We start from the raw sequence: 16,177 nt of genomic DNA on the forward strand, positions 1-16,177 counted from the left end.
AGTGTCCCCCGCACCCCATCCCTGCATCCCCATCAGTGTCCCCTGCACCCCCATCAGTGTCCCCTGCACCCCATCCCTGCATCCCCATCAGTGTCCCCTGCACCCCCATCCGTGTCCCCTGCACCCCATCCCTGCATCCCCATCCATGCCCCCGCCCTCCATCCCTACATCCCTGTCCGTGTCCCCTGCACCCCATCCTGACACCCGCTCCCCGCATTTCCATCCGTGTCCCCTGCACCCCATCCCTGCATCCTCATCCCTGCCCCTGCACCCCATCCCTGCACCCCAGACCCACCCCCGCACCCCATCCCTGCATCCAATCCATGTCCCCCGCGCCCCCTCCCTGTCCCCACACCCCCTCCCCGCGTTTCCATCCGTGTCCCATGCACCCCAGCCCTATCCCTGCCCCCCATCCCTGCCCCCGCACCCCATCCCTGCATCCCTATCTATGTGCCATGCACCCCAACCCTGCCCCTGCACCCCATGCCTGCATCCCCATCCGTGTCCCCTGCACCCCATCCCTCCTCCCACCTTCCCCTGCCCCCTGCCCCCCCCTCCTTGGAAACTGGGGGTACCTCTGCCACGGGGGTACGGGATCAGCACACTTAACAGCTTTTCCGCTTTTTCCCAATGTTATTTTTTATTTTCACTTTTTTTTTTTTTTTTCCTCTCCATTTTCATTTTCTTAAAAAAATATGAAGAAGCCCCTGCCCGGAGCCGGGGTGAGAGCAGCCCCCAGGGAGGGCCCTGCCTGCTCAGAGATGGGGACCCCTGGGTGGCTCTTCTTCACAGCATGGGGGTGTGCAGGGGGCTGCAAATCGGGGTGAGGGGTGGCCACCCAGGCAGGGTCCTCCCCAGTGTGCATGTGGGGGTGTCCATGGGGCAGCTTGGGAGGGGCTGATGGCACAGGGGAGGCTCTAAAATACCTGGACAGGTGCCTTCACACACGCACAGACTGGCGTGCAACACACGTGTCCATGTGCACACGCACACACGACTCCCATGGCTGCAGAAAGACAAATGCCTGAGCCCTCCCCAGTGTCATGAGTGGCACGTAGCGACCCCCTCAACCCCTCAAAATGTTCCTTCCCTGGAGGTGACGTGCACCCAGCTGATGCCATCGCGTGGGGCTGTACCCCTGACTCACCCACATGCTCCTGGGGAGCCCTCAGGGTTGAGGCTGGGGGTCCCAGCTTCACACCTGCACCCCCCCACCCCGCTGCAGGGATGGGAACGTGGCGATGGGGCTGGGACCCCCTGTGCCAGCTGGCCCTGCTCCCTCACCCTGGGGAGATGCTGCGGTGATGAAGGGATGGGGCTGGCGTTGGTGGCGACTTGGGAAGCGGGGGGACACACCGTGCAGCCGGGATGGGGTGCAGGAGCCCCCCTTGGGTCTCCATCTGCCTCCAGCTCCGTCGCCCGTCGCTCCTTCCCGTGGCCGTCAGCCGAAGTAAGGGTTGTCGTGCTGGAAGTTGTAGTCGGGACAGACCTTCTGGACCAGCTTGTAGTCAATGCTGAGGAAGGAGATGAAGATGCAGATGACCTTGAAGGGCTTGGCGCAGAGCCAGGCGGCGTGGCTCTGCGTGTGCTCGGTGAAGCACACCTTGGACGGGTCGTACAGGCAAGGCTTGTTCTTCCGCGCCCGGTTGGTTTTCTCGTATTCCACGTGGCAGTTGAGCGCCTTGGCCGGGCGCCCCTCGGGTAAGGTGCTTTGCTGGGGGGGCAGGTGGGACAGCGGCGGGGGCGCCGGCAGCAGCACCTCGAAGCCCACGGCCTTGGAGGGGGGCACGATGCTCACCGAGACGTTACCCAGGCTGGAGGAGTTGTGACGGAAGTAGACGCTGAAGGTCCCGTTGATGTGGTCGACGATCTTCCCCGTCACCAGCAGGCTGAACTTGAGCGTCTTGATGTTGAAGTAGAAGTCTCCCCAACCGAAGATCTTCTTGGTGCGGCCGGACTTGAGCGAGGGCTTGCGCCGGCCACGAGAACTCGGCAGCTCCCCGGCCGTCTGGTTCTTCTGCCAGTCCCAGGGGCTCCGCACAGCACCCGAGGGGGTCCCCGCACCCCGCGGGGCCTCAGCTGGAATCAGCCGCCCCGGGTCGAGCACTGGGGTTTTCAGGGGGCCGTAGGGGACATCCTTGAGGAGGCCGGAGGTTCCCAGCTCCAGGTAGCCCAGGGTCTTGGTGATGTGGCCCCCAGCATACACCATCTGGGGGAAAGGATGCAGAGACTGTGTAAGCTGCGTCTGCTGCCCCTCACACACCCTCCTGCCTGTCCCCGTAGAATCATAGAATCACTAGGTTGGAAAGGACCATCGAGTCCAACCATTCCTATCAAATACTAACCCATGGCCCTCAGCACCTCGTCTACCCATCCCTTAAACCCCTCCAGGGAAGGGGACTCAACCCCCTCCCTGTTCTAGTGCCCAATGACCCTTTCCATGAAGAATTTTTCCTAATGTCCAGCCTGACCCTCCCCTGGAGGAGCTTGAGGCCATTCCCTCCCGTCCTGTCCCCTGTCCGTTGGGAGAAGAGCCCAGCTCCCTCCTCTCCACAACCTCCTCTCAGGGAGTTGGAGAGAGCAATGAGGTCTCCCCTCAGCCTCCTCTTCTCCTGGACACAGGAGGGTGCACGGACACGGAAAGGTTCATGGGAATGGTTGGAGTCGATGATCCGATGGGTCTTTTCCAACCTGGTGATTCTATGACTCTATGTGCCCCCCCCAGCACCACCCCCAGCCCCAGCTCAGCCCCGCACCGGCCTGTCCCCAGCATCCCAGCAGCCAGGGCTGCTTCTCCAGCATCAACCACGTCCCTGGGATGGGAAAAAGCAGGATGCCAGACAATTCCTGACTGCATGCCCCGCCACAGCTGAGACCTATTAAAATGCAGGGGGGTGGTGGGCAGCGGCGTGTTCAGGGATGGGGAGGCATCAGAGCCTGGCGCTGCCTGCCAGCGAAGCCTAATTGCATTACCCAGTGCCTCTGATCTGCAGCTGAAATTACAGAGACCCCCGCCAGGCTGCACGGCAGCCGTTCCGCCCTCCCGGATAATTGCACCGGGCAGAGGCAGCCGAAGAGTGGGGTGCATTGTGTGCAGAGGGGCGCAAAAGGAATGAGCGGGGACCCCTTGCTCTGCCGGGAGCTGGGGTCACTTCTTGCATTCTGGCAGGGGAAGGAATTTGCAGCAAAAGCAGGAAAGATGGGCAGGAAAACACCAGAGAGCTGCAATAACCCTGCATGGGGAGAGCCCCTCGTCCAACGCAGAGCAAGGAGCCCTTGGCAAGGGCTTTCACAGGGTGGGGAGAGCCAGCTCCTCTCCTGGTGGGGGAAATTGAGGCAGCGACCTGCAACCAGCTGCCTGGTCTCTCCAAGCTGGGGGAGCTGCGAGGCTGGTTAAGGAGGTGCTGATGGGCAGTGGCACTCCAGGACCCTCTGGAGATGCAGCCAGCGCTCCCAGCAGCTCCCAGCCACACTGGTCAAGAAAGGGACCCCGTGCACCAAGGGGGCTGGGACTCGCCTCCCACCAGGCACCAGATGGGATGGGATCGCAGCGTCCCCTTCCCAAGGTCCCTTGGCCATCGCGCTGCCTGTCCGGTTGCTGAGAGTGACATTTCACAGCTCAGCAGCAGAGAGCAGAGCCAGCTGGCAGCTCTTCAGCCCTGGGACTCTGTCTGTGACGTGTCCCATCTCCTTCTCTTGCCTGAACTCGCCTGCCCCCCTGCTTCCCCATCCCTCAACCTGGCTGCTCCTGGCTCCGCACCCCGGTGCCCGGCGTGCCCCTGCTTGCCCTGCCAGCTGCTCCCGGTGTGCAAGACGCTGCTCCGTCAGCCACGGCCTCGTCAATCACTGTCGCACGCAAGCTGGCAGGTGCTCGGGCTGCTCCGCAGTTTTTTTGCTCGGAACGACCTGCTTCCCGAGGGCGACGCGGGGAGGACGCGAGCAGGGGGTAGAAGGTGGCGAGCAGAGGTGCCAGCTGGAAGGACCTGGGGGAGCTGTGCTCCCAGAGGAAAGCGAGACATGCTCCGGCACCGAACCTGAGCCAGAGGGGCTGGAGGCAGGGCAGGAGGGCCTGGCGATGGCTCCTGCCTGTCATCGCGGGGTCTCATCCTGGCACCAGCCACTCTATAGCACTGTCAGCACGCCTCAACGCTTTTTCCCCTTTGGAGAGCACCGTGCTTTCCCCATGCCCCCCACCAGAGAGGGGTGAAGCCCCTAGGGCACCTCCTCTGCGACCAGGCACGTCTGTGTGCGGGGATTGGGCTCCGCTGGGCACCAACCGAGGATGGAGCAGCACCCGGGGGGTGCCCCGGCCACGGATCCCCACGCTTGCCCCGTTCCTCCCTCGCCGCTGAGCTGGAGCCTCTGGGCAGACCGTGCTCTGCTGGCTCGGGGATCTATTGCCTTATCCCCCTAGCGCTGTGCGTGCCAGGACGAGCCTGTAGAGCTGCTCTGGCTTGGGTTTGCCCTCGCTCTTGCTGCAGGGGAGGCTGCTTGTGCAGAGGATGCCACTCATGCAGAGGATGAAACTCATGCAGAGGATGCCACTCGAGCAAGGGAGGCTACCCAAGCTGCTGCTGGCATCAGTCACTTGGCCCCATGGCTCTGCCTCTTCCGAGAACTGGCGTGTCCGGGCGTGGGAGCAGGATTTGTGGGGCCTCGTCCCAGCCCGGGGAGGGAGGCACAGGGCGCTGTGCAGTGCGAAGCTGCGGCTGAGCATCCCCACAGCCCCCGCTCCGGGCTGGCCATCCCCCAGCTCCCTCCCCGCTCTCTTTGAGTGCGGCTGCTGCCTTCGCCCTTATCTATATTTCAACGCAGCTTCAAAGCCGGGTGCCTTCACCAGCCAGAGAGAGAGAGAGAGGGAGCGAGCACGGCAGGACCGTGAGATGGAGAGATAAATGGGGGAGGGGGAGAAGGGCAGCCCCCCATCACCACCCCTCCAGCCAGGAGAGCCACATTTTGCAGGGGGACAGGACACGGGGCCATCAGCCACTCTCCATCACTCATTGCGTTTGTACATATTCATCAGCCCAGGAGCCCAGCTGGAAGGGGAGACCCCCAAACCCACCTGCACCCACGTCGAGGGGACAGGGAGCAGCGCGGAGACCACAGCCCTCAGGGGAGCACATGCTGCCCGAGCCCCCCCAGCCCAAGGAATATTTCTGGTGATTTCTCAGCTCAGTGCTAGCTTTGAATCACCTAGGGCTGAGAGCCAGGACGATGCGTTCCCCCCAGCAGTGCTACGTGAGCCAGCGCGGCCCTCTGCCTCAGTTTCCCTTTCTAACTCATCCCCTGCTAGCGGTGAGGGGGATGCAGCGGGGCTGGGATGCAGTGGGGAGGGGGATGTGATGGGAACAGGGCTGTGATGGGGAATTGATGGAGACAGAGATGCAGCAGGGACAGGGACAGGCGAGGGGTTCAGGGGGAAACAGTGATGGGGAAAACCAGGGGAGATGCAGGGCACAAACTGAGCTGGCAGGGCAGGGCGTTCCCAGGGGAAAGAGCCACCGGTCCCTGCAGGGAGAGAGGAGCGAGGGGCCAGGCTGGCAGGCTCCCACTCAGCCCAGGTCCCTCTCCAGGAGCTGCTGGGGAAGCAGGGGATGAAAGAGAATCGCAGAGCAGGGCAGCGACTGGCGATGCAGCCAGGGCTATCGATTGCGGCAGGAACACGGCCCCAGTAGCCTGGGGGAGACCCTCGCTACTGCAGCCCCTCTTGCAGCCCCAGCCTCCCCGCTCCTGCCAGGGGTCTCAGAGCCTGTGGGCAAGGGGTGTTCTAGAGCAGGGCCACGGCAAGAGCCTTCCTCAACAGCACCAAAGGGAGCCAAGGTCAAGCCCTGCACCCTGTCGGCGCTGTCTGTATTCAGGGCAGGTCCCACTCACACCTGGTGTTAAATATTAATGTTTCTGCTTGTAAGAGTGCACACCCGTGAGCCTCTCGGACCCTTCACAAGCAAACGTGGGGGTCCCAGCGCCTCCTGACCCTGCACGGGTGTGTGCAGAGCCCCGTCCCTCCTGGCTGCAGCGGGATCTGTGCCCCACGCCAGAGTCAGCCCGTGCTCAGCTCCGCTGCACGCTGGGCTCTGGCTGTGATGCACCATTCATGGGGGTTTTGCCTGATACACTCGTTTTTTTCCCATTACACACGCCTGTGCTGCTGCATCCCTGCACTACAAGACAACAATGTACGGGTTTGCTGCTCTCAAACCCCTTGCACACTTTTCCACGTGTGTGTGTGTGGCTGCGCGGGGCATCTGCAGGCACCCGTGTGTCCCTCCGTGTGTGCACAAGCAGCCTTGCAAGGATTCAGGAAGGGCTTGGGGGTGCCTGCGGAGGGACTAGGAAGGCTCTCGGTGCCGGCATCAATTTGGCTTGTCAGGACCAGCAGTGATGGCCACTCACATCCCATTTGCCTGTGGGGCCAAGTGCCGTCAGCGGCTCCCCGGAGACCCGCAGTCACCTTGGCGAAGGGGAGCGGAGCGATGCAGGGAGGGGCGAGGGGGTCCAGCTTCCCCGCACGAGCCGTGAGGAGCTGCCAGCACCCCAAGAACAGAGCCGTGGGGTACCACGCCAAGGCAAACCAGCCCCAGCCTGTGCCAGCAGCGGAGCACCAGCGACAGCCTCGCCAAGGGCCTCTCCCTTGCACCTCGCTCCGAGCCATCCGGGGGGTCTCCACCTCTTGCCGTGGGTGCAGGGCCAAACCAGTCTCTGCCCTGTCACCCCGCTGCCTTCGTTAGCGCGAGGAGATTAATTGGAGGTGGTGAGCGACAATCCCCGCGGGCCCGCTCCCCCCCAGCGCAGTGCAGCCCGGGGCGGTGTGGCATTTCCAAAGGTTAGCAGCAAACAAGGTGCCTCTGACAGCTCCCATTTATCTCGCTGGCGCTGCGCGGGTGCTAATGCGGTGGCAGGGTGACGCGGTGCAGCGGTGGCTTCTGCTGGGCTGCAGGGAGGGACCCAAGCACGCGTCCCAGAGGGGTGCGACACACGCCCGAGCGACTGCGTGTGGGCGAGCCCGGCGTGTGCGTGTGCTCCCGTGTCTGTGAGCGAGTGTGCACGCCTGCAGGTGTGCAGAGAGAGGGCCCAGCCCAGGCGCACCTGCAGCCTGCAGGGGAGTGCAAGGAAAGCCCGCGGTCGCTCACGGACGCGTGCACCGCGACGCATGCAGCTGCGTGTGCACAAATGCCTCCACGTGCCTTGCACGCCCCTGTGAGCGCATCTGTGCGATCACACGAAGCGAGGTGGCTCTGCGTGTGTGCCTTTGCTGGGAAGCCTCTGCTCCTCCGTGTTCGAGCGCCCACTGATGAGTCCATTCCTGTGCTCCAGCACCCACCAGGGGTACAAGCCATTCCTCTGCCCCACTGGGCACGAGCGCGCTCCTCAGCGAGCACGGATGGGGCTGGGGAGCAGCAGGCTGCTAATGAAAGCCTCTGTGAGGTAAATCTCAGTGATGGTTCCTCGGTGCCAAGTTAAAAAATGAACCTGGGCTGGGACGAGGGTGCTGGTGGGGCTGCAGACCACAGCGAGCCCCAGCCTGGCTTCCTGCCCTGCCCAGGGAGGCTGCGACTGAGGATGCTGCTCCTCCAGCGCGAGGATTCAAGGACAAAAGGACAGGGCTGTGGGATGGGGAGTGGGGCAGGTGATGGGGGGACAGGAATGGGGGTGGTGAGCAGCCCTGTGGGGGCTATAGGAGAGGGCTGCCAGGGAGGTGTGGGGTGTCAGGGCCAGGGAGGAAGGGCAGAGCCCCCATCTCAGCCTCACAAGGTTCAAGAGGAGAAACCCAGCCGGCTGTGCCCAGCAGCCACCCCCATGTCCCACTGCCTGCCAGCTCCATGACGCTTGAAAGCCCATCTCTCACCAACAGCTCCAGGACCACGGCACCGATGGGGGGTGTCTGTGCTCGCTGCCCCCCACCAACCTCGCTCCGTGCTGGAGAAGTCAGCACCGGCGCTGCCAAACTCAGCTCCACAGCCAGACCCGTCACTGTCCTTGCATGGCACACCCCCTCCTCACCTCACAATCCCCCTGGGGTCACTTAGCCCCCTCTTAGAATCACAGAATCATAGAATCACCAGGTTGGAAGAGACCCACCGGATCATCGAGTCCAACCATTCCCATCAATCACTAACCCATGGCCCTCAGCACCTCGTCCACCCGTCCCTTAAACCCCTCCAGGGAAGGGGACTCAACCCCCTCCCTGGGCAGCCTCGGACACTCCCCAATGACCCCTTACGTGAAAATTTTTTTTTCTTCCCACCCCCGTGCTCCCCTCGGCCCAGCACAACGGGTGGGATGGCTGCAGCGGGGTAAAAGCGCGCCACGCTCCAGGGAAAGCTGAACGTGCCCCCATCGCAGGCACCAAGGGGTCACGCTGGTGACAGACAGGGACAAGTTGGGATGCGCTCACGCGCAGCCACCCTGCCGCACACAGCGCTGCGGTGACAGCCAGACAAATCCTGCCTGGGAGGGGAGCTCAGCGCGACCACCCAAAGGCCTCCTCGGTTCTTTCCTCCGCTGCTTCTGCCACCGCCGCAAGCACCGGTTGGCACGCACGTAGTGGCTGCAGGAGCCCCAGGAGGGGCGAACCCAGCACCAGCGCAGCATCGCGGCGAGGGAAAGCCTGTAGGAGCTCGCCAAAGCCAAATCCACCATAGAATCATAGAATCACCAGGTTGGAAGAGACCCACTGGATCATCGAGTCCAACCATTCCCATCAATCACTAACCCACGTCCCTCAGCGCCTCGTCCACCCAGCCCTTAAACCCCTCCAGGGAAGGGGACTCAACCCCCTCCCTGGACACCCTGTTCCAGTGCCCAATGACCCTTTCCGTGAAAATATTTTCCTAATATTCAGCCTAAGTCATTGAGTCATGACGATGCTGTGGGGTTGCCAGCACCCACCCTGCACACGCAGGACCCGCGCTGGGGCTCTGCGCCCCGTGACACCCTGACCCCAGGGCTGCATCGCCGCACGCGGGAGCACGACCTGCACGGAGCCAGGAGAAATCAGCTTCCCACAGACGCGTTTGCCTTCACCCCCTAAACAGACACCTCGCTCCTTGCAGACGGGGAAAAAAAAAAAAATATGCAAATGCTGCGGCTTTATTAACGCACTCGGCACGCGCTGGCTAATAAATATTTCATAGCTCGAGTAGGACTTTTTTTCCCCCTCCTTCTTCTTTCTTTCGTTTTGGTTCCTTTTCCCTGTCACTCGCTTCTCGTTTCCTGCCTTTTCTTTTCTCAGCCGTTGTTTTATTTATTTATTACTTTTAAGGGCTTCATGGTGAGACAGGAGCTGGTAGGTGGCTGCTGGGGAGGGGGGGAGCCGGAAAAAAATGTACATTCCCAGTCTCTCTCCCCACGGGTGAAAAAGGAAAGTGCTGTTAAGAGCAAAGGAAAAAAATATAATAGAAGGGAGGAGACAGAACCAGGCAAAGGATTCAGGGCTTGTGTGACTCATTGGACTCATGGAAGAAAAGAAAATGAATGAGAAAATGAGGAGATAAACGGAGCGGGAAGGGGGAGAGGGGTGTGCAGGCAGGTGTGCACAAGCCAGCGGCGAAGGGGCGCGGGGGCAGAGGGAGGGATGGGGATGTGCAGGCTGATGGGCTCGGAGAAAATTGACTCCTGCTCGCCCAGGCAGCGCGATGCCAGCGTTCCCCAGCCTGAAAGCCCCGGGTCAGCTCAGCCAGCGGGACCCAGCATCGCACAGGGCTGGGGTGGAAGGGCTGGGGGGTCACTGGGGAGAGGGGCCGAGTGTGGAGGGAGCTGGGGCTGGGTACCAGCAGGAGTGTGCAAAGACGGGCAGCTCACACAGATGATGTGCGGGGCAACAGGGGCAGAGGGAGCAGGGAATAACCCCAGGTCACTCCTGCATCACTGGCAGCCAGGATGCCCAGCCAGGATGGATGCCCGCATCCTCCCTCCTCATCCCCTGCGGCTCTGCCTCAGTTTCCCCACAGCTCCCTCTGCCCCTCCAGAGCTGCCCTGGCTCTTCGGAGAGCAAAGTCTTTCTCGGGGGGTGCAGAGAGGTGGCAGCTTGCTCCAAGCCCCCCTCCCATCCTTAAACCAGAGGGACCCCAGGCTCTCAGGGATGCAGCCCCCCCCCCCTTCTGCCCAGCTGCCTCTCCTCCCCCCCCCCCCGGCCCGCCCCCACCCCTCGCCTCACCATTTCACTTTATTATTGCAATAAATGTAGCCATAAAAGTGGCAGGTATCAGCGTGCAAGGAGATCGCTTCTCCTGAGCTATGGAAATGTAATTTCGAGTGTGCCCGGGAAATTTTATAAGATCGTATCAGGCGGGATCATAAATTGCATTTCCAGTCCCCCCCCCTTCCCCCTGCACCACAGCCCCCCCCCCTTCCTCGATGAGGCAGGGCCAGTGCGAAGGTCACTGCTGAGAGGGGTAAATGCAGGGCTGTCCCCTTAGTGGGGACCCCATCCCACCCCCTCCATCCCCTCCCAGCACTGCACCCCCCCTGCTGCCCCCTTTTCCACCCCCCCAGCACATTCCCAGGGCCAGGCAGGATTTATTCTCGCCAGGACGAGAAGGAAGGGAGTAGCAGCAGCAGCAGGGACACGGCTGTGCCCCGCATCCCCCGAGCAGCAGAGCTGATTAAAACCCTCCAGGAGACCCAGAGGCGCAGGGGACCCTCAAGGGCATCGCCGGGGCTGCAGCTCCTCTCGGGCTGCATCATCCCAGGCTGCTCGCAGGGGCCGCATCCTGCTGCAGCCAGGCACCATCTCCCACCCTGAGAAGGGGATGAGGGGGCTCTTGCAGCCCACAAGCCTTTGGGGACCCCTTATAACCCCTGGGGTTGGCTTCGACCCCGCTTTTCCACACCAGGCGTCCAGACCCAAGCGAAGCAGCGTAAAGCATCGCTCTCCTTAGCCGAGGAGCTGCATAAAGAGCTGCCCAGTGCAGGGGGGACAGGAGGAGGAATAAGAGGGTCTTTTCCCCCCCTTGGGACACCTCCTGGGACAATCACAAGGCTCGGAGAGGTCTGTGTTGCCAGCAGCGCTGAGCTGAGCGAGCTCCGTACCAGGGATGTCCAGCAGCCACCCCTGTCCGAGCAACAGAATCTTGGCTGGGATTTATTCGGGAAGGGGAAAACTAATCCCACCGTGAGCGCAGGGCCCTGCAGGCTCTCTGTAGCTGATCAGTTCTGCAGGCTGGGTGCTCATTTCCACAATGACTTTCTCCTTTTGCAACAGCGATCAGGGGAAAAAAAAAAAAAAAAAAAAAAAGGCAGAGGGGGGGTTTGGGGGGGAACACGGGCAGAGGGATGTGATTATTTCTTTAGTAGCAATCCAAGCGGCTGGAGAGGAAGCTTCATCTTTCCTGGGCCATTTACCTTCAGCGCCCGAGCGCGAAGGCTGAGTCTGGCAGCTCTTCAGAGATGCTGGAGCTTGGCCAGGGCAGGTGGTGGAGGGGGGGGATGGAAGGATTCGGCGAGCGGGGTCTCAGGGTGGCATCGCCCCACGGTTGGGCCACCAGCCGCAGGGACTTTGGCTCCCTGGGAGGAGGAGGAGGAGGAGCGGCGGATGCAGGGAAGGAGGGGGGCAAAAGTCATTAATCTGCGAGTGTTAATTGGCATGGGTGTGATTAGCAGTGGGGTTGATGGGCACCAAGGTTAGGGCTGGTGCTGCAGAGGGGGCACCCGCTTTGCCAGCTGCCTCATTGTCCCAGCTCGGGCCACCCCTTCCCAGCACCACCCCCCCCCACCAGCACCCAGCAGAAAACCAGCAATTAAAAACCAGAGCAGGAGGGGGGAAGCGATAAACCAGGCCCCAGATTTCAGTCAGATCAACACAGTGGTGGAGCAGGAGTGGGTCTGGCCAAGGGGCACCCCTGGGTGCCCCCCCCCCCTCCCCACAGCCACCGCTCCCCCCGCGCAGCGGGAGGCTGAGCTGCGCCACGCTCCAGGCTCCAGCCTTATTGAATCTCCCAGCTCGGGGTGCAAAGGGCACCACAGGGAAGAGTTATTAAAAAAAGGGAAATGAGTCGCTTGGAAACCTTCTTTCGGAATAACAGCGCGTGTTTGTTTGGCGATAGATTAGCTCAGCCATGCTGAGCACACAGCACCCGCCGCAGCGACGGTCAGCTCAGCTCAGGAGAGCTGCAGGAACCAGGAGGATGGACGCGGCCGCTCCTCCTGCCCCAGCGGGCACCGTCCTGGCACTGCCCAGGTACCATCCTGCTAGTGCCCAGGCACCATCCTACCAGTGCTGGTCCCTACAGCCGGTCCCCAGAGCGACCCCAGGTCAGGAGGGAGCTTGCAGGTCTGCCCCACCGCTCCAACCCTCTTTTTTCCCCCCGCCTGGCCCCAAATGGGTGCCAGGCTGAGCCACGCAAGGGTTAAATTCTCCCCATTAATAGGAGCTAGGAAGGTGTGAGTGAAGCGGGGTGTCCTTGCACCACCAGGGCTGGCAGCATCTGCTTAAGAGCAAAGCCATCTGTCAGCCAGCAACCTGGGAGACGCGTGACGGCTCTGGGGTGACAGCGCGGGGCAGGGAATGAAGCAGGTGAGTCTCCCGGAGGTGGGTGTCCCCTGCCACCTGCCTCCTGCTGCCACGACCACCAGCACTGCCGGGCAGGATTTTCCTTGGGAAGGGTTAATCCAAGCAGGAAAACCTGCCAGCAACACTCCAGGTGCTTGGCAGGCACCCGCTGTCTCAACTCCCACCTGCGGGAAGAGGGGAAACTGAGGCACGAAAGGCAGCTCCTGCCCAGGCAGAGGCAGGCAGGGGGGAGAGGAGAAGCTGGGGGGCGAGGAGAAGATGGGAGGCGAGGAGATGCTGGGGTGAGGGGATGCTGGGGGGCGAGGGGATGCTGGGGGGTGAAGAGACCCTCCAGCCCCACTGCTGTTGGAGCCACCAGCTCCGCTCTCCTCCCAGGCAGCCCGGCTGCTCCCCGCTTGCTCCCACCTTGGGGAGCAGAGGCTCTTGTTGACATCGTGCCCATCACCTGGGCATCGGGGGCTAAAGCAGCAGGCCAGGAGGCTGCTGGCCAGAGTCACCCTTTCTCTCCACAAAATCACAGCCGCCCCATGGAGCCTCAGGGTGGCTGCGAGAGCATCCAGGAGCTGCACCCAACCTGCCCAGCCGCAGGTCTCCCCCCGCTCCTGGGTGCACCTGGGGGGCTGGATGGGATCCAAACCACCGGGAAGCCCAGCCCTGCTCTGAGGGACCCCGAGATTTAATGCTCAGTGCACAGAAAAAAAAAATATAAAATCTAATGTATAAACATAAGCCAGCAGGCTGGGGAAGGCTGAGGTGGGGAGATCACCTGAGGGGAGCATCTGTGCCACCTGCCTAAGCGCTGCTACCCTGGGCCCGGGGGCAGGGAAGGAGAAGGAGCAGCTTCTTGAGGGGTGGGGGGTGATGGGGGGGTGTGATCTGTACCCACAAAGCGGAGGTGGTACCCACTGGGCCAGGAGAGCTTGTCCATCCCAGCAGGGCGACGCACACCCGACACGCACCCAGCGGGGACAATCAGCAAACACACAGCGCGGTGGGAAGACCCCGGCGGGGGGGGGTCTGTGTGTGTGTGTGTCCCCGCATCCCAGGGCAGCAGGGACCTCTCACAACCCCCCCGTGGTGGCAAATGCACCCCAGCATCATCCTCTTCACCCATCGCTCCCACCAGAACCCCAGCATGTGGCACTGGGAGCTCAGGGCCAGCACAGCAACAAGGGCTGGGGGGGGGGGGGGCAACTGGTGGGGGGGCCCTCCTTGCCTTCTGCCCCCCTGAGGGGTTGGGAAAGTTTCTTCCCAACAGGATCCGAAAGCTGAGGGAGCAGGAACAGCTCCATCTCCCTTTCCTTGCGACTCCACGGGGCGTGCAACCCCAGACCCCCGCCCCCCCCACCAACCTGTCCCCCCCCCAGCCCTGCAGCACAGAGTGACCCCCACCCCACTTCACCAGCATCTCCCTGGGGTGATTTCCCACACGTAGCAGGAATTTCCTGCACCCTTGGAATCACCAGCCCCCCCAACCCCCCACCCCAAACCTCAGCCCCCCCCCCACTGCTGCTGCGGGTGCTGGCAGGGAGAGGGGGGGGCCAGGGGCAGCGCCCTGCTCCTGATTTCATCAAAACAAAACCATTTGTCTTGAAGCAGCTCCAGCACCGACAGATGCTCCGCGTTAGATGGACACGGGGAGGGGGGGGTCACGCAGAGCCACCCCCACACAATCTCTCCATCCGTGGATGGAGCGTGCAAGAGAGAGAGAGACAAGTTGCAAGAGCCTTTGCCTGGGGGGGGGGGGGGGGCTAGGGTTATGCAGGGAGTTGGGGGGGGGTCCCTGATGTGCATCCAATTCCCGAGAGAGGGAATTGACTCGTTTGATTTTATTCATGAAACACAGAAAGTAAAAATGGAGTGTCAGGAAATCAGAGCTGCTGGGTGATCAGCCTGCCCCCACCCCGCCCCCCAAAACAGGGCTGGGGGGGGGGCACAAATCCCCCCCCCCCATTCATGAGCAGTAGAGATGCAGCTGTAGCCCCCACCCACAGCAGCTCGAGCTGGGGAGGAAAAGCATCTCTGGGGTCTAAGAAGAGGTGATGGGGGGGGGGGACACACAGGGGTGAGTGGCCTTGGGAAGCATTGAGGGTCTGGGACTGGGTGGGGGGGGGTTCTGCGGGTGGGGAGGGTCCCTCTGCATCCGCAGCTTCTCCTCAGCATCCTCAGGGGTAAGAAGAGGTCAAAGCCCGTCTCCGGGGCAAACACCCATCACCCCCGCCCCCTGGTTGAGGGGGGGACCCCGGCGCCACCGGGGGACAGGGATGCTGGAGCTGAGCCCGCACCGATTCATGACACGAATGAGGCGTCACCTCTGCAGGTGGTTCCAGCGCCTCCATGGAGCCGGGGGGACCCACACGGCCCCAGCTCGGGCTCGCAGGGTCCCAGCCCACCCCCCCGGCCCCCCCCTTTTCCCTCTCACACCCCCCGCCCCCTCCGTCTCACGCCTCGCTGCCCCCCCCCCCAGCCCTTGCCAGACGGTGCCTCCCGCGCTCCGTAAATAAGGAATAAGGGGGGGGGGGCTCGGAACTGGGGGGGGCACACGGGACCCATCGCTGCCACCCCCCCCCCCACTCCACCCCGACCCCCAACTCTGCCCGCTGTCCGAGCTCGACCCCCCGCACCCCCACGCGGAGCCCAGCGCAGCCCCGAGCTCTCTCCAACTTGGGGGGAGCAGACCCCCCCCCCCCCTCCCCAGCCCCCCAATAATTGCAAGATCCCCTTCCCAGGATTGCACCCCCCCAATTAGCCGCTCTCTCCGTGATTGCCGGAGCCCCCGCGGTTGCAGCGTCTCCCCAGTAGCCGCACATCCCCCCCCCACTGCATGACCGACCCCCCCCCCGGGACTACATGTGCGTCCCCCCCGCGGAAAGGCACCGACCCCCCCGGATTGTACCACCTCCCCCCGTAATTGCACGCCCCCCTCCTCCTGGAACTGAGCGCCCCCCGGTAATTCCACGACCCCCTCCTCCTGGAACTGAGCCCCCCCGGTAATTGCACGACCCCCTCCTCCTGGAACTGAGACCCCCCCGTAATTGCACGACCCCCTTCTTCTGGAACTGAGCCCCCCCTCCTGCAACTGAGCCCCCCCCGTAATTGCACGACCCCCCCCGTAATTGCACGACCCCCTCCCGGCAGCAACTCGCCCCCCTCCTCCTGGAACTGAGCCCCCCGGTAATTGCACGACCCTCTCCATCTGCAACTGAGCCCCCCCTCCTGCAACTGAGCCCCCCCGTAATTGCACGACCCCCTCCTCCTGGAACTGCCCCCCCCCCCCCCGTACTTGCACGGTCCTCTCCTCTTGCAAGTGAGCCCCCCCCGTAACTGCACGACCCCCCCCGTAATTGCACGACCCCCTCCTCCTGGATCTGAGCCCCCCCGTAATTACACGACCCCCCCCCGTAACTGCACGACCCTCTCCATCTCCAACTGAGCCCCCCCCCCCTCCTGCAACTGAGCCCCCCCGTACTTGCACGGTCCCCTCCTCCTGCAAGTGAGCCCCCCCGGAATTGCACGACCCCCTCCTCCTCCTGCAACCGCCCCCCCCCCCCGCGTACCTGCAGGAGCAGCCAGGGGGCGAGCAGGGGCAGGCGGCGGGCGAGCATCGCGGGGCTCCGCGGGGCTCCCGGGCTGGAGGGCGGAGGGAGGGACGGAGGGAGGCGG

At 63.0% G+C, this 16,177-nt stretch overlaps 1 protein-coding gene across 1 annotated transcript; it reads right to left on the reverse strand.

The window, feature by feature from the left end:
• Nucleotides 1–1,337: 1,337 nt before the first annotated feature.
• NXPH4 (neurexophilin 4) lies at nucleotides 1,338–16,177 on the reverse strand. The gene is made up of 2 exons (XM_069879668.1): nucleotides 16,072–16,177; nucleotides 1,338–2,209 (listed from the first exon to the last, which is right to left on the reverse strand). The coding sequence occupies exons 1-2, from the start codon at nucleotides 16,117–16,119 to the stop codon at nucleotides 1,442–1,444; spliced, it is 816 nt and encodes a 271-aa protein (XP_069735769.1). The 5' UTR covers nucleotides 16,120–16,177; the 3' UTR covers nucleotides 1,338–1,441.

This window comes from Phaenicophaeus curvirostris, chromosome 38 (genome assembly GCF_032191515.1).
Source record: "Phaenicophaeus curvirostris isolate KB17595 chromosome 38, BPBGC_Pcur_1.0, whole genome shotgun sequence".
Taxonomy (NCBI): Eukaryota; Metazoa; Chordata; class Aves; order Cuculiformes; family Cuculidae; genus Phaenicophaeus; species Phaenicophaeus curvirostris.

Bases quoted from the DNA above. Each gene is read 5' to 3' on its own strand.
- NXPH4 (XM_069879668.1), bottom strand. From the start codon at position 16,119: ATGCTCGCCCGCCGCCTGCCCCTGCTCGCCCCCTGGCTGCTCCTGCAG. The intron at 2,210-16,071 runs GTACGCGGGGGG...CCTTTCCCCCAG, and splicing joins CCCCCTGGCTGCTCCTGCAG to ATGGTGTATGCTGGGGGCCA.